This window comes from Cnephaeus nilssonii, assembly GCF_951640355.1.
Source record: "Cnephaeus nilssonii genome assembly, chromosome: Y".
Classification (NCBI taxonomy): Eukaryota; Metazoa; Chordata; class Mammalia; order Chiroptera; family Vespertilionidae; genus Cnephaeus; species Cnephaeus nilssonii.
Genome location: NC_137096.1, coordinates 1,984,175 through 2,006,301, shown reverse-complemented (window position 1 = coordinate 2,006,301; position 22,127 = coordinate 1,984,175). Strand labels below are relative to the sequence as shown.

The 22,127-nt window shown below is 49.5% G+C and overlaps 1 protein-coding gene across 5 annotated transcripts; it reads left to right on the top strand.

Moving 5' to 3' along the window:
• The first annotated feature begins 1,098 nt into the window (after positions 1-1,098).
• Positions 1,099-21,909, top strand: LOC307096442 (uncharacterized protein). 5 transcript variants are annotated; one of them, XR_013813271.1, is made up of 10 exons: positions 1,099-1,285; positions 11,818-11,916; positions 12,421-12,457; positions 12,596-12,630; positions 14,721-14,838; positions 16,861-16,960; positions 19,111-19,209; positions 20,040-20,223; positions 21,524-21,628; positions 21,737-21,909. XR_013813271.1 is itself a non-coding variant. In XM_079766054.1 (9 exons), the coding sequence occupies exons 2-8, from the start codon at positions 11,856-11,858 to the stop codon at positions 21,599-21,601; spliced, it is 528 nt and encodes a 175-aa protein (XP_079622180.1). In that variant the 5' UTR covers positions 1,099-1,285; positions 11,818-11,855; the 3' UTR covers positions 21,602-21,628; positions 21,737-21,909. The 5 variants fall into 5 exon arrangements, 1 of the variants encoding a protein (XP_079622180.1); XR_013813272.1 differs by having other exon boundaries at positions 20,040-21,628; XM_079766054.1 differs by lacking the exon at positions 20,040-20,223.
• Positions 21,910-22,127: the final 218 nt, after the last annotated feature.

Sequence of the window (22,127 nt, the reverse complement as noted above, 5' to 3'; positions counted from 1 at the left end):
GGCTGTGTTGCCCAGTGATCAGGGCGCGGGTCCGAGGAGTGCAGAACCCAGGGTCCACAGAGGCGCACGCGGCTGGGGCGGCTCCGTCCACCCCTGGGCACGGGGGAGCGTCTCTCCCCGACCTCCGGGCAGCCCCCACAGGTGCAGGCTGCTGCCCGCCAGACCGCGAGTGGCCAGGGACCCCGTCAGGCTCCTTCCCAGAGGGGGAGGGGAGGGGACCCGGAACAGAAGCCAGGTACACTCTGGCGGCGCCCGGAGCCAGCAGGGCTGGGAACCCCGAGGAGCGGCGGGGTGGGGGTGGGGGGCGCCCGGACCCACACACCTATCCGTGGCCCGCAGGCCACCTCCCCAAGGTGATCAGGCAGGACTGGGCGCGTCCTGGAGCCCTGGGCGCGAACGCTCGGCTCCCTCAGGTGCCCAAACCCCTCCGAGCCCCCCGCCCACCCGCGGGCTGTCACCGCGCGGGGCCCGCGGGCTGTCACCGCGCGGGGCCCGAGGTCGCCCTACCTTGGTGATGACCAGCGGCTCGCCGTGCTCGCGGCCGCCCTTCAGGGTGAAGCCACACGGGGCGCCGCCGTTCAGCTGCACCTCCACCAGGCGTCCACCTTCCACCGTGCTCCCCTCGGCCTCGGCCTCGGCCTCAGCCGGGCGATCGGGACGCGCGCGGGGCTCGGCGCCCTCCATGGCACAGGGCGCGCAGGCAGCCAGGCCCCTGAGACCCAGGGCCCGCGCCCATGCACCCCTAGAGTGCCGGCTGGCCGAGGCTGGGAGGCTGCGGATGCCCGCCCAGCAGCTGGCCACCAGAGAACTTGCACTGCAACTTGAGAGCAATGTACCTGCTGAGTCGGGAGGGAGCAGGAGGGCGGAAGCAGGGGCGGGGCGGAAGCAGGGGCGGGGCGGAAGCAGGGGCGGGGCGAAAGCAAGGGCGGGGCGGAAGTAGGGGCGGGGCGGAAGCAGGGGCGGGGCGGAAGCAGGGGCGGGGCGGAAGCAAGGGCGGGGCGGGACCTGCAGGGGGTGGGGCCCTCCAGTCACTGGGTCGCGCAATGCCTTGTGGGAGTCCACGCAGAGGCCTGGCCGTTGACGTGGCGTCAGGGGGCGTGCCAGGTCCCTCATATTTGAAGAGGAGCCGCCCTGCTGCCTGAGCCCCAGCCTTGCCCGCACTCTGTCCTTTAGCGGCTCCGTGAGCCCTTGGCTGACGGACACTCGGAGGCCGTGACACGAAGAAGACACCCCCAAAGCCCATCTACTCTCCGGGCGGAGCCCCCGCCCGAGGAACGCTCAGGAGGTAAGTGTCCCGGCGGCGGCGTTTCTTTCTGCTGCGCTGGGATGGGAGTCGCTCCGTGTCCCCTGGTTGTAATAACGTGACCCTTTAACGTGGGAAATAATCATTGTGGGAAATGTTTGTTGTATTTTGTAATTTCTAAAAGTGTTTTAAGTGTTTCGGTTACATTCTTGTGTCCTTGTAGAGGGTCTTGGGGTGCGAATGAATTTGTGTTTGCTTCTGGTAATGGTAATGGAGGTGTGTGTAGTGCAGTGAGGAAAGTTTTGATTTCATGGAGCCTGGGTGTGTGGGAAATGTGACAAAATACTGTTGGTGGGATGTCTGTATCCAATATGCTTTGAGCCTGAGGTGAGACTAGGGCTTGTTTGCCTTTGTGTAGTATTTTTCCTCGTGTGGGGTAGGCTGGGGTCACATTTCCTGTGACTCCTGCAATATGTCCTGTAGGTCCTTTTGTAAGGCCGTGACGACCCTGTGGCAGAGCGACGACCCCAAATCAAACGCCGAACTCGAGTCTTGATGCAAAAGCAAGAGGTTTCTTTTATTCAAGCGCAGCGCAGGGACTCACAGGCAGCAACTCTGACAAGAGACTGCTGACCGGAGCCCTGAGCCAGGGTTGATTACAAGCTTTTATGGGCAAAAACCACACGCAGGTGGGGGTGGAAAAGTGGGGGAGATGGCCCGTTCTCGTGGGAACGGAATGCTTTATCTTTAACAGAAAGCTCGTAAAAACAGGAGTTTGCTTTAACAGAAACTAGAAGCCAGGATGTCTTTAATTTGTTTCAACAAAGACCAGGACATTTACTGATAAGCACTAAAGGGGAGTTCAGCACGCTCTTTTCTGGGAACTGAACTATGCCCACTTAATCTTAACTATCTCTGCCTCCCAGAACAGCCTCCGGAGCGCCAGCCCTGAGAGTGCATCCTTTCATTCCCCCCTTTTCTTTTTGGGGAGTTCCAATCATGGAACTTTTGTAGTATAATAAGGGGACCCATCAGGGTGGATATGAGGGTGGTGAACCAAGGGGATCGGCTGTATCAATTTTTCAAACTATTCTATTGTCCAAGCAAGCAAGTGTGTACAAAAGCCAGAATAGCAGGGTTAAAATTCAAACAGCAGTTTTTATCTAAGTATGGTTGCTATTATACTTCAGTACCATGGTCCCCATCAGTACTGTCCTCACTGAAGTCCAGTTCCCCTCCTGCAGGTGTCGAGTCTCCTCTTGGCCTGCGTGGAGCCCAGGCTAGGGATCTCACGGGTGAGGCTGCTGGTTGCCAGGATCTAGGCCGTTTCCTGGTGCAGGAGCTGGGAGTGGTGTAGCCAGATCTGGGTGCTGTTCATTTTAATAACCGTGGGCATGCCCAGGATAACAGTGTAGTATCCCTTTCAGGTTGGGGTGAGTCCTTGGGCAGTGAATTTCTTTACCCATACCGAGTCCCCGGGCTGGAAGGGATGTACAGGGTCCGCGGTGGGCACTGGCAGTGCATCTCGAACAAGCTTATGGGTGGCTCTCTGGGTATAGAGCCTGTAAGGACTTAAGGAAGGGAATGGTTATGAATTCCAGCTTTCAGTTTCTTCCTGTCCCTGGAAAGGAAGCGGTGGGGGGATGTCTATCATATATGATCTCTAAAAGGGGGAAACCCCTACCGGTAGGGGGTACACCTGGCCCATAAGAGGGTGAAGGGCAGGAGGTTGGTCCAGTTTTCACCGTTTTCTAGGACAAATTTAGTTAAAGTACTTTTAGAGTCCTGCTCATGCCTGTCCAGATTCTGGGCCTAAGGCTTGAGCTATACCCAGAAATACCTTGGCTATAAAGGCGGGGCTGTTATCTGATCCTATGACTACTGGCAGCCCGAAGCTAGATATAATCTCCTGGAGTAATTTCTGTGGGGCCCGAATTCTCAGGGCGACCCTCTTACCTTGCTTAGTATTTACCTGTGCACAAACTGTATTTCTAGTGACTATGCTTTTAATTATTTTATCTAAGAGTACCTGCCTTGCAGAAGTTCAGAAGTCTTGGTGATGCTAAGTGGGTAGCCTGGTGTAACTGGGCAACTCACGTCCGACCTAGAGCCTCTGGGACCAACAGTCTGTCATCTGGTAGGATCCACCAACCATCTGGTCCTTTGATGGCTTGCTTCTGTTCTGCCAGTTTCTCCTCTTGTTTGGTGTAAGAGGGGGTCTGCGTAGGTCCAGGTACGGCAGGGTTACTAAAACTGAACATAACTGCTCCCAACCGTGCTGTCAGGTCTGGGCGAGCTGTTCATACTGCGTCTGTTACCTCTGTGCAGCCCTGCATAGGTTCCTCTGGACTATCATCTGGAAGCAGGCTGGCAGGGTTGGTGGCCAGTGTCTTATGGAACCGGACACAGGGCTGGTCTAGGAGAAGAGCTTGGCACTGGGTGATCCTGGTGTTTGATATTCATCTCTTCAGAGTACCTCAAAGGAGGGCCTCCACACCATGGGGTGTTGTCAGGGCTAGTTCCTAGCCCAGAGTCTACTTATCTGCCTCCTTTACCAGCAATGCTGTGGTGGCCACTGCCCAGAGGCACGCTGGCCACCCTGCTGCCACGGGGTCTAGCCTCTTAGCAACAGGTCTCTTCCAGGGACCTAGAGTCTGAATGAGAACCCCTTTGGCAATGCCCCTTACCTCACTCACGTAGAGGTGGAAGGGCTTCGTGACGTCTGGCAAGGCTAGGGCAGGTGCTGAGACGAGAGCCCTCTTTAGCTTCTCAAAGGCCTGTTGTTCCACTTCGGTCCAGTTCAGTGGATGCATTCCCCTAGTACTTGAGTACAGAGGTTTAGCAATCTCCGCGAGCCCCGATATCCACAGGTGGCAGTATCCAACTGCCCGTAGGAATTCCCGCTCCGTCCCCCTCAAAGGATATGGTGGCACATCCAAATAGTTTCTGCAGGAGGTCATGTCTACATAGGGGGTACGGACATTCTCGCATGATCAGAAATGAATGCGTCACCGTGTCCTTTCGAGGTCTACAGTCCTTTTTGATGTCTAAGGAAAACAGGCAATTTGTCCGGTGGCTCCCTGGACTGATGTCTTCTTAGAGGTTACGGGTCCCATCGGCTCTGTCAAGACTGAATAGGCTGCCCCAGTGTCCACCAGGAAACTAACAGGTTTGCCCCCCACTTGTAAGGTTACCCTGCGCTTCTGGGGGCTCAATGGAAAGGAGCCCCAGTCCTGTCAGTTCTCTTCCTCTAAGTTAAAGACCTTTGGAGTCTGAGTCTCCCCTTTTGCTTCTCTAGGTAACCTGCCAGGATATTTTCTCTTGCAGTGCCCCCGCTTCCTATTTGCTGCTGGCCTTTTCTTTCTTTTTACTTTTCTCTGTTCTATCTTATCACATGCACAAACCTTTACAAAAATCTTCACAATTTCAAATTAGCCTTCAAACCTTTCTTCTATGTCCTTCAAAAATGCATAACCATGCCTCAGACCTTCTATTAAGTATTTCTAAACATGTCTAGCAATCAATGTTTCAGTATTGTATGCTAGAAAAGGCAGCGGGGGAGGGAGCAGGCTCTGCAGCCGGTTCCCAGGCTAGCCAGGCCTCTAGCCGCTTGAGTCCCAAATGGCCACATTCTTCCTACAGATAATGATCTCAGATTCTGATAAGCCTGAAAAGGGGAATTACTAGCTGTGCCTTCTTTAAGCCCCCTAACAGAACATGGCTTTAAGTCCCCTAACAGAACACGGTGAAAAGTGTCCAAGGAGACGTCAGGGGTTCTTGGGTCTCATTGGGGCGCAGGGGGTCACAAGGGAATTTCCCTTTTCATCGCTGCCTCCAGCAGCTACTCAAAACAACCCCTGGAGGGGATGGACGCTGGGTGGGCAGAGGCAGGGAGCGCGGCGCGGGTCCCAGGTGGCGAAGGAAGGCTCCCACCGAGGCGTTTTCATCTGGCAGTCCACTCTCTGTTCCCACTGGGAAAAGCGCTTGTCTCCTGCCAATGAAGGTGGCATGGGGGGTGGGGGGGAACCAGTGACCCTTACACTGCAATCAGACTCCCTGACCTTTCTGAAAAGCCCCTCTGCTTGAGTGTGTTTCTATTAAAATTACTGATTTTAAAACTATAATTTAAGAGTTGACACATACACACAAGGACCAAGTGGCCCACAAAATATTTTTCTTTCCTTCCTAAAGATTTTACAATGTGCTGTAATCATTAATCACATCAAAGTTAAATGGCCAATTGAGACAAACACTTCTGAGACCGTTTCTCCACCACTGATTCAGACTGGGTGGCAGCAGGTGTCAGAAATAAGATTCATTCAGTTTTTGAGCTTGCTGGGCAGACTTGGTGACTTTGCCAGCTCAAGCTTCCTTCTTATAAATAGTTAACTTTAAAACTTGGTCCCTGATTTTAACCTCTTGGACCACAATTGTTACAACGTTATACCTTCAAATTAATAAACTTAGACAGAACTTTTGCTAGGCGGGCCGATTCCCCCTCTGACAGAGAGCAAACACCCCTGGGAAAAAAGAAATCCCAGTGGCCACTCAGGGCGATTTGCTATGTGTCAGAGCACCCAGCCTTAAACAAATTAAATGTTTCTTATTTCTTTTTATAGATTTCTATATATGAACAAATAATTATAACCAGGCAGATAACAAAATATCAAATAAACATCTGTCCTTATATCATTTCAGTAAACAAGTATTCTTACATTCTTGGGATCTAAGCAGATAACAGGAATACTGCCTCTAAGTCCCCTGATGGGGGCCTCCTTTTCCTACCGTCGCTTTTTCTGGCTTCTGCCATAGGCCAGTTGGCGGGACCAGTGTGTTGAAGGAAAAGTCATCCTGCAGTCCGGCTCGGGGAGGGACAGGTTACACATAGAGCGTTATATCAGGAGAGGCAGAACCTTGATAAAAGCTCAGTAATCCAATTACACAGTCAAAGGTTACACAGGAAGGGAAGAACCACTCAATGTCCTCTCCTCTGAGAGGATTTTAACAAACTGATAATAAACTGACAAAACCTTGACAAATGAAAATTCAATAAATAATATATACATATAGGGCCCAATTATGACAGAAAATATAAGACAAAAAGACAAAACAAACAGTCCTGATACCGATATGACAAAACACAAAACAAACACCTGTTGAGAGGGAGAGCCTCCAGCCCCTTCTGGGGGGTCCCTTTCTCCTCTCGCAGGAGGAGATTTCTTGTGAGCTGAAAGCCTGGATGGCTTCCTGAAAGAAAAGATTTTTAATCCAGTTACAGATGCTATTAGAATCAGAATGAGAGAGGAAGGGAAAGATCAGGTTATGTCCTCTATGAGGATCCTAATAACTGAAAACAGTAAGTTAAACAAACGGTTAACGGGGTCTATAAAGAGTTAATAGTAACTTCAGCCTTAGTTTCACGTTGGACTATGATGTCACAGGCAGGGACAGGGCCTTGAAAATCTCTCCTCCCAGCGAAGCTGTTAGCTGGGAGTCTCCCAGCACCAAAAGAGATAAGGAAGCTGTAAATAAAAGTTCTTTTGTTCTTTGAAATGTTATAAATGGATATTTTTAAATCAACCTTAGGACTTTAAAATTCAATTTAATACAGTAAATTCACAAATCAGAGCAAACTGAAACCTTCATTTATACAAACAGAGGAATTTTTATTATCTAAGTGGGCTGATTCCCTCTCTGACGGAGAACAAAGGACTCTGAGAAAAAGGTGTCTCAGCAGCTGCTAAAGACCTTTGTATTCCGCCACAGCAGGTCCGCCCCATCTTTAAATAAATTAAAAGCAGAAAGAGACAACAAATACTTTTATATTTATATATTTATATACCAAACAATCTGAGGTTTTGACTCCTATTAGATATTTACCAGAGTTTAAACAGTCACCTGATTAATTTGCCTGAGGAAGCTCTATGGCCTCCGGGTGGGGGGGGTTAAGCTCCCCTTTCCACTCACTTGGAGTGGACTGAGTCTATCTCATAACATCCGTCCAGTAAGTCCACAGAAGTCCACAGAAAGACACAGAAACCAAACAGACAAAGACACCTGGGAACAGCTGGACGATGTGCCAACCAGCGGGAGCGACCCGCTTCGTCCCAGAGTTTTGAGGGAAAGCCACTCCCCTCCAGACTGGGGTTTTTACACCTCCCCAGACGGGGGTTTTTACACCCCCCCAGACGGAGACTACCAGGCGTCCCTGGCTCTCCTCCACCCTTGGGGCGTCCCCCAGGGCTGCAACCTGTGGTCCTCCAGGCACGTCTACCGACTACTGCTCGGTCACTCTTACGAGTCGCCGAACGGCTGCAAAACCAGAAGTGTGCACACAGAACCAGACCAACTGAAACACAGGACAAAGACAGACAACAATGAACAAAACACTCAGACAACGGGCCCAACGAGACTGAAACAATGACCTAATATAACCAGACGGACGGACTCCCGTCCTCCAGATTGTCCGGCCGGACTTCAATCCGCCCGTCGCCGGACACCCGACGACGACCAATTTTACTCGGTCGTCTCCTGAATCTGGGGCGTCCCCCAGTTTGACAGTTTTTCTGACCGGACTCTAACCGGTCAGAGGAGCCCTCTCCTTACGGAGAGAACAACCTGTCACCAGAACCAGAAATAACCAGAAATACTGAAACAATTATCAGACGAACCGGACAACAGACAACAAAACAAGGGGGCCCCTTTACCTCCAAGGTCGGTTCTGACGTTTGAGGGGTGGTCGATCAATCTCGGTGGAACCTCCAAATGTAAGGCCGTGACGACCCTGTGGCAGAGCGACGACCCCAAATCAAACGCCGAACTCGAGTCTTGATGCAAAAGCAAGAGGTTTCTTTTATTCAAGCGCAGCGCAGGGACTCACAGGCAGCAACTCTGACAAGAGACTGCTGACCGGAGCCCTGAGCCAGGGTTGATTACAAGCTTTTATGGGCAAAAACCACACGCAGGTGGGGGTGGAAAGGTGGGGGAGATGGCCCGTTCTCGTGGGAACGGAATGCTTTATCTTTAACAGAAAGCTCGTAAAAACAGGAGTTTGCTTTAACAGAAACTAGAAGCCAGGATGTCTTTAATTTGTTTCAACAAAGACCAGGACATTTACTGATAAGCACTAAAGGGGAGTTCAGCACGCTCTTTTCTGGGAACTGAACTATGCCCACTTAATCTTAACTATCTCTGCCTCCCAGAACAGCCTCCGGAACGCCAGCCCTGAGAGTGCATCCTTTCACTTTCTTTGGTTCTGCATTGAAATGTTTCTGTAAGCGGTGGTTTCTTTCAGCAGGGAGACCTGCCAGCCGGTGTCTATTACAAGATTTTACATTGTAATGGCCCGCTCCCCAGGGAGATTTGGAGGGATATGTATGGTCTGTGGTCATGGATGGTGTGGAATGGTGAGTCTGTAACCAATGGGGGGTTACTGAATATAGGCACCTTGGGTGGGGTTTCCTCAGGGTCTGGAGTGTAGAAGTCATGTTCTGGCATTGGTGTCCGGTATGGCCCCCCTCTTGCCGAACTTGCTGCTCGCCGGGGGCCTCTCCAGTTTCCCTGATTCTGTCTGAAGGGGTTTTGACTATTTTGAAATGGACTGTTGTCTTGAGTCTCTGTCCTGAAGGGTTGTTTTTTGTTTTTGTTTTGATTTTGTGGTTGGATTGCTGGGTTTCTGTTGAATGGGTGGTTATTACCTCTACATGGGTTATTTTAAATGGGTTGTTATTATTATTATTATTTCTGAATTTATTATTGTCCTTGAAGAACGGATTGTTCCTTCTCCAATAATAAGCATGTCCTTGTCTGTATTGGTCATTCTGCCTGTTTTGATTGGTTTGGGGTGTTTTTAAGGGCTGTAGAGGTCCTCTATACCTTTGCATGGGAAAGGAGTATTTCTTTGATTCCTCTACCGCGAAGGCGAATTTCTTTTCTGGTGATAGGTCTTGGTGCAGTTGGATTTTCCTTTTAATATGCTCTGCGGTGTCGGACCTTGCGATAAGGTTTTGAAGCTGCATTTTGTAGCCATCTGGAGCGTTTCTTATTAGTACCTTGACTATCCCTTCTACATCTCAGTTTTCCCATGGTGAGCTCACATCTGGCTTATAGAGGCCAGTTAGGATCACCAGTTTCCGTAATTGGGCCTGTAATTGTGTAGGAGACTCCCAGTGTGCTGAAAACTGTCCCGAAGACAGGTCCACTGATGGAAACGCTCTTCTCCATGCATCTCCTATCCAGCTCCAGAATGATCTTCCTGTATTTGAGAGTTGTTCTGCAGTTTCCTTTACTGCTGTTTTTAACTTGGCTACTTCTGTTGCATCTATCACTGCTGTGAGTTCATCTGCACTTAACATAGACGTGTGGCCTCCAAGTTCGTATATTTTTACAAGCCACTCTACGTTCGTTAATTCCCCTTTAATTAATAATTTTCTGAGTTCCGCTAGTTCCTGCCTTGAAAATGAGGTGAATTCTACCGATTCCTCAGTCCCTTCATTTTCAGATTTTATTACCTTCTTCTTTACTACTCCTGGCTTGCTGGAGCATTTTGCAACTGCCTTCTGTGCCGGTGATCTTCCCTGGTCGGTGTCCTCCTGCAGGTGATGGATGGTCTGCAGTACTATTCCTACTTCCTGCTGTGGTGGCGCCCTTTCTATTGTTGGAATCAGAATGTTAGGATCTACCATGTTTTGGTTGAGGCCTGGGGCTGTGTGCATTTTATATTTGGCCCTCAGGGCGTCCTCTACCGGCCTCCATTTGCTTTCTGGTAGTACGTTAGGCTCGGTAGGGTCATTTCTTTTGAAAAGCTTGTTAAAGAAGTTTTAACTTTCTGCATGGTGTTGAATGAGACGGAGCCTTGGTCCGTACCTACCCAACGGACAGAATCCTTGTGTATGCGGGGTGTTCCTATTGCAGTATGTGGTTTCTAGATGGAGAGTTGTTACTTTTTTTCGAAAATTAGAGAGAGTTTTAGCTAGTTTCTTCAAAATTTTGTTCATAAATTCGGCTCTGCTGTAAATTTATTCTTCAAAAGGTTTCATTTTCCTTTACTTTCCGTTTCCCTTAGTTGAATTCCTTGAATTTGAAGGGGAGTTTCGATTTTGCACCGAACCTAGACGACCCGGTGGTGCTCCGGGGTCGAGTCTCCGGATCGGGAATAGGTCGGTTGGTGTAATCCGCCATCTGGGCTCCTCTTGCACAGAGAGACTGCTAGGACCCCCGGCATTGGCCTTCGGGAGTCAGCCTCTCCTGGGTATGCCCTCACGGTGGACGACCACTGACCTGTGTCCTCAGAGACTAGTTCGCTTTCGGTCGGTGCCAGATTAATGCCCTTTACACTCGGTGGTCGTTTCCTTCATACTCCCACCGGAACCTGAGTGGTTTTGCCAATTTTAAATCCTTATCCGCCTGCGCTGCGGAGAAATGTGTTTTGGAATCCTGCCAACTACGCCACCCCTGCTCTGCAGCGCGGCCAACCTAGGCTGGACGCCGAGCTGGTCTGCTGGTTGAACTGCAGCCACTGTCACCACCAAGGTGGCCTTGTCTGACCGGAGAGCCGGGCCCAGATATGGCTGACCTTGGTCAGCTCCCGCCATAGCCTCCTCATGAGACCCGGGGATGGGTTGGATGGGTTGGGGGGCATCTTGGTCGGCTCTCAGGGAGGGGGGGCGTGTGGGGAGGCAGGGGTGGCCATCGCGGTCTAGGCCTGGGCTCCTCCTCAGACAGGAGCGGAACCCTGTGTGAAGGGCGGGGGGAGGGGCAGGGGTGGCCATCGCCTGGGCAGAGGCTCACCTCAGAGGCTCCAAGCACAGAAGCAGGCCCCCTATCCACCGCCACTCACCCCTGCATCGCTACCTAGGGGCCCAACCATCCCCCCCCCAGACCCTTGGGGTTTGAGAGAGGAGGCGCGAAAGAAAGGCTAAGGGAAGCAGATGGTGCCCTCAGCTCTGTCAGCTCTGAGTGCCCGAGGTTCTCCCTCCCATCTCCATCCTTCCCACGGCCGCTGCGGCGGGGACGGGGAGTTGTGGGTGGGCAGCAACCCACAGGGAAGCGGGTGTGAAGGACCTGCCAGTCCTGGGAGGGATCCAACATGTGTGGGAGGGGAGCGAGGGGAGGGTGGGGTCCCAGTCTGTCCCTCTGACCCAGCGGCCTGGCAGGGCAGCTCAGCCCTGTGAGGGGTCATGGGGTTCAGGCAGGGCGTTGGGACTCCCTGAGACCTGACTGCCCGGACCTGCACAGAAAGGCTTCTTCCCACTTTCCCGGGCGGGCCCTTACTTTATCAGGCCCGGGAGCGAGGGTGGGGGGAGGGGGCTAGACCCCTTTGGGACTGAGGGGCAGGCACGGCCTCCGTCCCAGCAGAGGGGCTGACACGCAGATGTCGCTGCGCAGGTGCCGCCCTCCATTGCCGCCCTGGGTGGGAGGCTCCGCTGTTCCAAACTGCTCTGTTTCCGGGGAATGGGGGGGGGGGCAGGAGGCCGGCGACACAGACACTGTCTGGGGGTCAGCCCGGAGGTCGCCGGCCCCGCATCCACCACTGATCTTGAGCCTGCCCTGTAACCTTGCATTGGCGCGCACAGGCTCAGGAGACCCGTGACCACCCCGGGACAACGACAGGATGCCACTGCGTCGTAAGAAGGACATGAACAGAGACTTGGAGCCCCTGTTGGAGGAGCAGGGTAAGAGAAACGATGACTTTGGGGGCAAAGAAACACCTGAGGCCGAGGAACTTCCCTCCGGTACCTTCTGCGTGACCCTTAGCAGATCCAGTGCATGGGGCTGGGCTGTGTCCTTGATGTTAAAACAGTAAACTCCAGGAGCTGGGACACAGGCTATGTCCTGGAGGCGGCTCACTTGAGCCTCAGACCCCCAGAGGGATGACAGGTGCTGGCCCAGCAGCTCCTTGGACGCTGGCAGCCTGGCCACACCCTCTGCCGTGTGTCCCAGGCTCGGCTCTCACCCTGCCCCTGGAAGGCCTGCAGCAGCGTCTTCACAGCGCGGCCCTGGTCCCTTACCTGTTTCCATCTGCCCTGCACCTCCACGGCTCCTCTCATAGGTCTGCCTGCAACACTTGTGGCGGCGGAAAGCTTAACCCTCCCCAGTGAGGAGCTCTCGCCCTGGACGATTCCCCAAATAAGTTACTAAACTCATTTAATACCTTTTCCATTTTTATTCCGATGCAGAAGACAGTTCTTCTGACCTTCAGGAGAGGAAATCGAGGTAATGTGTTCACCGTCATTTTTGCTTGCTGGATAGGAAAGTAGAGGTCTCCTCAGGTAACATGTATCGCATGTAAAACACTTGGCGTGGCATTTCTTCAGGTGCCCTTCACTAACACTGAATGCACTTCCTTTACAGTGAGGAATTGGAGGAAATCCTTGACCAAAACGCAGGTATGATTTAGGAGGTAGTGTCATGAAAATAAACTGTTTCAGACCGTGTCCCATTGACAATGGGGAATGCTCACCAGGGGCGTGCATGACTGCCTTTTAAAGCCTTGGGACGCTTTTCTGTGGCAACTTTGAATCTCCCTCGCTCTCCGGAGCAAGCAGTTCCTCTATGGGACTCGTTTGCTTCCTTTAGCTCCCGAGGGGTCTGACTTCGCCCTTCCCCACCCCAACCAGGTAAAAAGAAGGAATTCTACCCTAGCGCCGAGCCTCCATTTCTCTGCAAATATTGACAGAATGTGACAGAGTGTTCAATAAATTATAGTCTGTGGGCCCTCAGTTGTGTGTCATAAACAACTTGTGGGCCGAGCAGCACCTATGTGCCTACGCAGGATTCGACTTGTGTGGGTGTTAGACATGGAGAGAAGGGCCTTTTGCCTCCTCTCACTAACTCACATTACCATCACATGAGCAGACTTCGCACAGTGCTGTCACATGACCCCTTGCGTAATCCTACAGAATTATGTCCTTTACATAGGCAGGTGCATAACAGCGACAAGGACCATAATAGCACTCAGTGCTTACGCTTACTCTGTGCCAGGCACTGTTGGGAGCTCTGGTTTGTGTTAATTCAGCGGTTCCCACGTTTTAGAAGCAAACCACTGTACGGAATACTTTTACATAATAACAGGTGTATGTATGCATACCATGTATGTAACAAACAACGTCTTGGTAAAACGGTGCTTATCCTTTACTACATGCAATGTATGCGGGTAATTAAAAACAATAAAGCCTTGTTCTCAGATACAGTAAGTATTTGTGTGATTTGGTTTCATAGATTTCCTTAGTTTCTCTTGTTCTTGTGTGTGTGGAGAGAACGGTGCTACCAATGCTGATATAAGAGTGATGCTTTTATCTTATACACGGGTACACTGGACGGCTGTGCGATATTACAAGAGTTTGCATGAAATAACCTCTATTCCACTTGGTGTGGCCGAGTGAATGACATATCCGGTTTTTATATCAGTGTTAAGTTTTCTCATTGTAGCTATTGTCTTTGACTTTCCTGGTTCTTTTCTTTGGTGCAGCAGCTTACATTGAAGCCTGTAGAACATCGGTTCTCAACCTGTGGGTCGCGACCCCTTTGGGGGTGGAACGACCCTTTCACAGGGGTCGCCTAAGACATCCTGCATATCAGATATTTACATTATGATTCATAACAATAGCAAAATTACAGTTATGAAGTAGCAACGAAATTAATTTTTTGGTTCGGGGTCATCATAACATGAGGAACTGTATTAAAAGGTCGTGGCATTAGGAAGGTTGAGAACCACTGCTGTAGAATATAAGTATTTGTCTCTTATACCGCGTCCAGCCCGGCTAGAGAGCGGAACACAAATCCTGAGTAGGGGTGACTGGGGATTGAGAAAATGGAAAAAGAGACAGACAGACAGACAGACACAGAGACAGAGGGGAAAGGCTGTGGCCGCTTGGGACACCTGGCCCTCTGATGGAAACACAGTGACACAGAGCCGGTGAAGCAGCGTGTTTATTTTATAAAGTATGATTCCAGGAAGTTTTACAAGAATTTAAAACAAAGGAAATTATGTGGAATCCTGGTTAAAGATCAAGCTGTAAATGTTTCATTCTTGTGGCTTCTTTGTAATCGTCACTCCTGGCTAAGCCCGGATAATGGCGTCCGTTCTTTGAGCCCGGCTGAACTTAAATAATGAAATCCATCCCCTGTCACTCGAGCTAAAGGACCAGGCTGACAACATACCTGCCTCTGGCATGGCATGTTTCTAGGACATGGTGCTGCCAATGCCACTGGACTCAGCTGACAGTAATGTAAGAAATGCTCATGTGCCTTCCCAGGTGCTCTCTACACACAGTTATACAATTAATGGTGGTGGTGTGGGTAACTAGACATTTACACAGCACAAGAAAGGAACCATGAATCTTGGTCGTTCAACTGATGCCTATTAAAAAATAATACTGTCTTTCTAGAACTGCTGAATGAACATTGCTCATACTGTCTTCAACAAGCAGGAAAAACGAATTTCACCATTACATGTTAATATGTATGTTTTATGTAGATTCTCTGAAAAGGACTTTTCTGAGGAAGGAAAAAGAACTATTCATGAAAGCAAACTCTTATGTGGATACAATTTCCGACAAGCTGCGAGACAACTACAGGAAGAGGCAGGAGCAAAGGTTGGCTGCCGGGCGTCAGGGGCAGGACTGTGCATCACTTCTTAGTGTCCGTGGGGACAAGTCACTGAAGAGCATCACTGTCATTTCCTATGCGGTGACGTCCCTATTGAAAACTGTATTTGGCTCGATTTTTTTCAAAGCAAAAAACTCCATTATTTCTATAAAGTCACACACCTTAACTGAATGGAGAGGCATTGTCTAGAGGTCAATAAAGATGACCCTTTCTGCCTTTCAAATGACAATGGAGTTTTAGGGCTCCTAAAGGAAAACATATGTATATGACATATATGTATATACTAGAGGCCCGTTGCAGGAAGATTCCTGCAAGAGTAGGGCTTGCTGTGGCCTGAGCGAAACAGAGAAGGGAGGGAAGCCCTCTGAGGCGGGCAGAGGGCTTCCCTCCCTCCGCTACCTCCGCATCCCGCCTCCCGCCTCCCGCCTCCCGCCTCCCGCCTCCCGCCTCCTGCCTCCTGCCGCCGCCGCCGCCCCGCCTCGCTATCCGCTTTCCCTCCCTCTTCCTTGTATACTGTCTTCGGTCTTTGCTCCACGCTAGAGTATGCAAATTAACCACCATCGTTTTTGTGTTAATTTGAATGCTCACTCTGATTGGCTGGTGGGCGTAGCAGAGTGATGGTCAATTTGCATGTTTCTCTTTTATTAGTGTAGATACTTGAGTCGCAATGCACGGAATTCGTGCAGGATTAGGTCTTCCTTCCCCAGGCTGCTGGCACCTTCCTCCCTCTGGAACCCTGGACCTGGGCTTCCCTCGCAGCCCAGGCTTCATCCAGAAGGTCGCCTGGAAGGATGCCCGGTCTAATTAGCATGCTATGCTTTTATTATTATAGAATCACTAGAGGCCCAGTGCACAAATTTGTGCACTGGTGGTACTTGGCCTGGCCAGCGATCGGGGCCATCTCTCCCAGGCCCGATTGGGGCCAGCTGGCTGGGGGGAGGGACCACGGGAGGTTGGCCGGCGAAGGGGATAAGGGGGACCGCGAGAGGTTGGCTGTGGGAGCACACTGACCACCAGGGGGCAGCTCCTGTGTTGAGCATCTGCCCCCTGATGGTCACTGCATGTCATAGCGACCGGTCAATCGGTCTTTTAGGCTTTTATAGGTATAGATAACATGCTAACTGAACGAAAGATAAGTGTAGTGTACTATTTAGCTATATCCGCTTATGTAAAGATAAGTGTAGTGTACTGTTTAGCTATATTCACTTCCCTACACTAATAAAAGAGAAGCATGCAAATTGGCCATCATTCCTCTACGCCCACCAGCCAATCAGAGCGAGCATGCAAATTAACCCCCAAAAAAAGATGGCGGTTAATTTGAATACGCAGGCGTGGAGTGAAGACCGAAGACAGCGCACAGGAGGAGGGAGGGAAAGTGGGGCGGTGGCAGGAGGGAAAGCACAGGGCGGCGGTGGCAGCTGTGGGATGGAAAGTGCGGGGTGGTGGCGGCAGCGGGAGCTCATGCCCCAGGAAGCCCCATTATTGCAGGAATCTTCCTGCAACGGGCCTCTAGTATTGTAAATATCTTCTAAATTTCCTGAACTGGGTTTATTCTTCATGTGCACAAGATATCTGTTGTGCCAAAGCGAGTAAAAGGTAAACTGTTCCCGTTTGGAAATGTTATATGATAAATGGGTATGCTATGTCCAATGATTCTGTTTGTCTATAGCTCAAACTGTAGGTTATTTTGCAAGAAAAAAATGATCAAAACACTTTGTAGATGCAATGCCGTTTTCAGAAAAATTTATATTACCAGTAAATTTCCCTTCGTTTTCAACAGCCAAGCCATGTGAGAGAGCCTCCCACTTAGCCAGTTAGGGACACACAATCTTGAATGACAGGAAGGCACTTCATTTTCCTGTTTCCCACCCAGAGACTTCAGTTCCTCTTCTCCCTTCTCCTCTTCTTCCCTTTATGGTATAATTGTGTCAAGTGAAGTTTGTTTTGAATGTGCTGACTTTCACCTTAGCGACATGCAGTGTGACAGTGCCCGTCTCTATGTTTCCCAGGGAGGAGCTTGCCAAGGAATATAATAATCAATTAGAGACTTTGTTTGAAGACTTGGAAAGAGCTGAGAAGAACCTCACGTTAGCCGAGCAAAACTTTAAGGTTGGTATCAGGTTCTCGATTAGTTTATTGTAGGCAAGTCTCGAGCAGGATGGCGAGCCTGTTCATGTCTTGGACCCATAAGGAGAGCCGGGGTCCCGTTCCCATGGCTGGCTATGTGGTTGGGCCCCGATCACAGAAAAGCAGAGAAGTACAGGCATCCACCAGACTCGGGAAAGCCCTTCGTCTCTATTTGCTCTCGTGCTTGTGATTCTTGCAGTTTCCAAGAACAGAAATTTGCCAACTTGCAAAAGAGGGGTGTCTTGGTTTATCCGAGGAAGACCAGAGGGGCGGGCGGTTAGCTCCAGGTGCAGCTGCCTGTGCCTGGGCTCCGGTTGCTCAGCTGGTGTCTTCTGGGCTCTGCCTCCCTCTCCTATCAGGCTCTCTCCATGGGGTCAGAATCTAGGCTTCCCATCCTAGATTCCCCACCGGGTTGGGACCCCAGTGGACGGAGACAAACCTTCCCGGGAAGCCATCTTTGTCGGGCACCTGAAGCAGAAAAGCCTCTGAAGGAGGAGGACTCATCCAGCCTGGATGCTTGGTTCATTGCTGGGCCAGTCACTGTGGTCAGGGCGTGGTCCGCGCTTGATGGACTGACCTGATCACCCTGGGGAGGGAGGACAGTGGAGGAGGTGCTGCTGTCTCAGGGCAGAGGGCAGTGTGTGGAAACGTCTCCTGAGAGGGGGGCCCGTGAAGGGACTTGGGAAGGCTCATTGCCAAGCCTCACTACGGGCCTGACTTAGGCTAGTGTCTCAGTGACTTATGAATCCATCCGGAGACTAGGATGCAATGCTAAGTAAGGCAGAGCAGCCGGAGGGCTGGGTGTTTCAGGGTGGGCTTTGGGCACGTACACGGACAGAGTGAGTAGGGGACAAGGTAACACAATGCAAGGGTGTAGGATTTATGATGGACCGTGAATTCACGCCGGAGGGAGGAAAGTGAAGACCCGGGTTGGCAATAGGGCCACTGGGATGTGTGTGATGCAATGGGTGTTAAGTCTTGACGGAGTATTAGCCATCATGTGACAGGAGTGAGCTACAGACAGAGAGAGGTAGAGGGGGGAATGTTGGGGAACATGGAGAAACAGCCCACAGTACAGCGTGTTCACGACCCTGGGCTCTGGAACCATAATGTTTGGGATCCGGTTCTGATGGACTAATGAGTAGCCATGGGGCCGTGGGCAGATTGTGTATCGCTGAGTGTCAGGGTCCGCACCTACGAAGGGGACATAAGAAGAGCACCTTGGTCATAGGTTTGTTTTGAGGATACAGGGTGCCCTATGTAAAATAAGGCCATTGGAAACCTTTCTGGACAAAACCTGGCATATCGTTCCTATACTAGTACAAGGCTGCTCTCCTTCGTGTTGTATAGATGTTACAATTGTTGGGAGCGAGAGAATGCAGGGTACAACCCTGACAGGAAATGGCTAAAGTAGGGGAGAAGGCAACATTGTTTCTGGAGGTTAGGTGAAAGAACACAAAGGCCTCCATTATTGGGAAGTGCGTCTGCGTGGAAGCTGAATGGCCAATCGTTACGACGTGTCTAAATATTGTTCGGAAAGGATGTTTCCTACTTACTCACCTATGTTTTGAATATGGGTAAGAAAGGAACTGTTGTCCTCAAAGACTGATGTATACCAATATTGTGGTTTTTGTATTTTACTGGTGAGTACAAATGTCTGGAATCCTGTATAATAAAAGCGTACCGTGCAAATCGACTGAACGACAGAACGACCAGTCACTATGCTGTACACTGACCACCAGGGGGCAGACGCTCAATGCAGGAGCTGCCCCCTCGTGGTCAGTGCGCTCCCAGAGGTAGGGCCACTCACCCCCAAGCTGGGCTGATGGCTGGTGAGCGTAGCGGCAGCACTATGGGTGGCAGTACTATGGGTGTCCAACTGCAGCTTAGGCTGTCAGTCAGACATCCCCCAAGGACTCCTGGAATGCAAAATGGCCCAGGCCAGGCTGAGGGAATCTCCCCCCTCCCCCCTCCAGTACACGAATGTTCTGCACCGGGCCTCTAGTGTGTTATATAAGGGAACACAGAAACTGTTAAACGTACTGACTGAAAGGAATCCTTTTAACTTAATGCAGAATTACGTTTTGCTAAATATTAAGTTAACCATGTTTTATTTTCTTTTATACCTGTAGAAGGCTTTTTTAGAGCACCAAAGGTGTTTTCAAAAAGTGATAAAAAGGCTGCATCAGATCCATCAGGAAGTGAAAGCTGCACATAAGGAGCACAAACAGGTGTGTTGTATTTGGTAACCCAGTGCGTTCTTATAAAGCATCATGTATGTTTTGAAGTAGAAGCTAAATTGTTTCACGATATATGGGAACAACATTTTGGTTGTACATTTTAAGTTCTTAGCTATTTTCCATTTGGGTTTAATGACCTTGGTTTATCATAAATGCTAAATTTATTTTTATTTTTAGGATTTCTTAAGAGTGTTACAATATTAAAACAAGAAATGGTAAAGGGGGACTATTACCTAGGAATAGACACATTGTGATTGAAATTGATTCATTAATCCTAATTTCATTTTCAACAATCAGTTTTCAGGAGATGAGCAACGACTATCTTATGGATCATAAAAAGCCTATGTTGAGGTTCCAGTTGTCTTTCACTTCTGTTTCACTGGTTTATGCAAAATAGGAAATAGCGATTGTAATTATTGAATAGCTGTGTTATTTTCCAATACATTCTATGAGTGTCTGATGGCCCATTTGCTGTTAGAATTATTACAGCGACTCAAAGTGGCCCCGGATGCATGACAGTTAGGAAAAGCCACAGCAAGGCCAAAAGCTTATGTGCTGTTCCACTCTCACACCAGCAGATGGTCCTCGTGACATTGGCCTCTGCTCCACACAGACCCATACTTATGTAGGAGGTGATCGAATCCTGGATATGCCTCCTCTTCTGTGGATGGGATGTTCTTCTTATTAATCTTGTTCAAATACACGTTGCTCTGGCGCTGTTCAGAACTAACCGAAATAGGTTAAGTAAAATAGTAAGAGTTTGTAAAATAATCATTCTTTAAAAACTTCAGAAGCATACGTATGCAGTAGCTGTTTTACAGTTGTTTCCCTGTCGACAACGTGTTTACCCTAATGCTCTCTGGGAACCCGTCACTAATTGGTGTGAAGATTTGATAAAGTGCTAAGGAAGATTTCATCTGAAGTTTATTACTAAGTGTCAGCTCTGTGGTAGGAACTGGAGTGTTATCTGCGACTCCTGCAGAGTCCCTCATCCTTCCCATCCAGGTATCACCAGGCCCTGCCATTGCTACCTCTGCACTTGGACTTTAATTTCTTTCTTTGCATTCCCACTGCTGCTGCCCGCGTGCAGGACCCATCATTCCTAGCTGTGCTAGTAGTGAGCGCTTACCTGATTTCTCTCTTCTCCAGTCCATCCTCGGCAGCTCTGCAGTATCATGGTCCGATCCTATTCCTTCCTCCTGAGAGCCTGTCCTTAGCTTTGCATTTTACATTGCGGGGTATTCAGCATCTGCCCCATGGCTAGCCTCCCTTTGTGTCTCATGCTTCCTTTCTTTCTTCCCTCCCGCTCTCCAGATGAGTGGCTTTCTCTGAAGGAATGCACCATTACTTCCTGTGCTTATATTTCTCCTCTCGAATACTTTCCATTCCTTCTTTACCAGGTGAAATCTTACTCCTTTTCTCAACTAAATAATAATCTTCTTTATCACTACACAGTAATGGCCATATGTGTTTCCTTAATTGTTCTATAAGACCATTTTGAGTTGTGCTGGTATTTTTATTGACAGGTCTCTTTTGCTCACTCCTATAGGGGACGGGGTGGGGGGGAGAGTGTATTCCTTCCTAGGTCCCTCCACAGCACTTAACAGAGTGCTTCTGACAGGATGCACTAGGCGACTGTTGAATGAAGCGGAAAGGTTTAGAGCAGGCGTCCTCAAACTACGGCCCGCGGGCCACATCAGGTGTTTTTGCCATTTTGTTTTTTTACTTCAAAATAAGATGTGTGCAGTGTGCATAGGAATTTGTTATAGTCCGGCCCTCCAACGGTGTGGGGGACAGTGAACTGGCCCCCTGTTTAAAAAGGTTGAGGACCCCTGGTTTAGAGCATACGTTTGTTTTCCATAGCTTTCAGAGGTCCTGTGACAGATCATGTTATTCCCTGTTACACTGGCGGTCAGTCACTTAAGAACATTGTTAGCTGGTGTCTGGAAAGCTCACTATAGTTTTTAAATTGTGGTATTTCGTGATATGGGCCAGTCCAGCTTTTTCTTCTTTCTTTGCTTTTCCTTTTTTGCTCCAGCCTGACTGTAACTGTTCAGTAACCCATTGTGTCCAGTAAATCGTTTTCCTGTTACACTTCTACAATAATAACATTTGACTCAACTATAACATTAAAAATAAGAATTCTTAGGTGACTTTCATGCATTCATTATCATCTTTTTATTTGGGATAAATAATGAGCAGCCTGTGAATATTAACAGTTGCTACTTTTGAAATGTAATTGCACATGTTGAGAACGTGGGATGAAACTTAGTGGTTTATACCTCAGCTCTGCGCCTTGTTTCAGAATGTGGCATCCTTAACGACACTAGAGGAAGAGCATGTTGCCACAGAAATAAAAGAATTTAAAGAGGAATTGACCTAATTACACAAAACGCTTGTGAAAGAGTTGGTAAGTAGTGTACACTTAATATTAAGAACTAAGGAGGGAAGTCAGCATTGGGGTATTTTGCTTGTCAAAATGTATATAATAATCGCCCAAATCGTATTTCCTTTCCAGAAACAGCAAGAGCGAACAAATCTGGCCTTTGTTAACTGACTAGTTGAGGACTCCAAAGAACAAACTGGCACTGAAGTTCCAAATGTCATTTAAAGACCGTTGTTTCACAATTAAGTGACACCTCTCCTTAGCTTTGTTTGTTTTTTAAATTTAATAAATATTTATTGTTGAGATTTTTACAATTGTTCCTCTTTTTCCCCCCCGCATAGCTCCCCTCCACCAGGTTCCTACCCCACCCTCTGCCCTTACCCCCCACCCCACTGTCCTCATCCATAGGTGTACGCTTTTTGTTCAGTCTCTTCCCGCACCCCCTACTCCCCATTTTCCCCGAGAACTGTCAGTCCACTCCCTTTCTATGCCCCTGATTCTATTATATTCACCAGTTAATACT

Coding starts and splice junctions, on each gene's coding strand:
- LOC307096442 (XM_079766054.1), top strand. CDS start 11,856: ATGCCACTGCGTCGTAAGAAGGACATGAACAGAGACTTGGAGCCCCTG. Junction 12,458..12,595: donor CTTCAGGAGAGGAAATCGAG/GTAATGTGTTCA, acceptor CTTCCTTTACAG/TGAGGAATTGGAGGAAATCC. Junction 16,961..19,110: donor TAGCCGAGCAAAACTTTAAG/GTTGGTATCAGG, acceptor TTATACCTGTAG/AAGGCTTTTTTAGAGCACCA.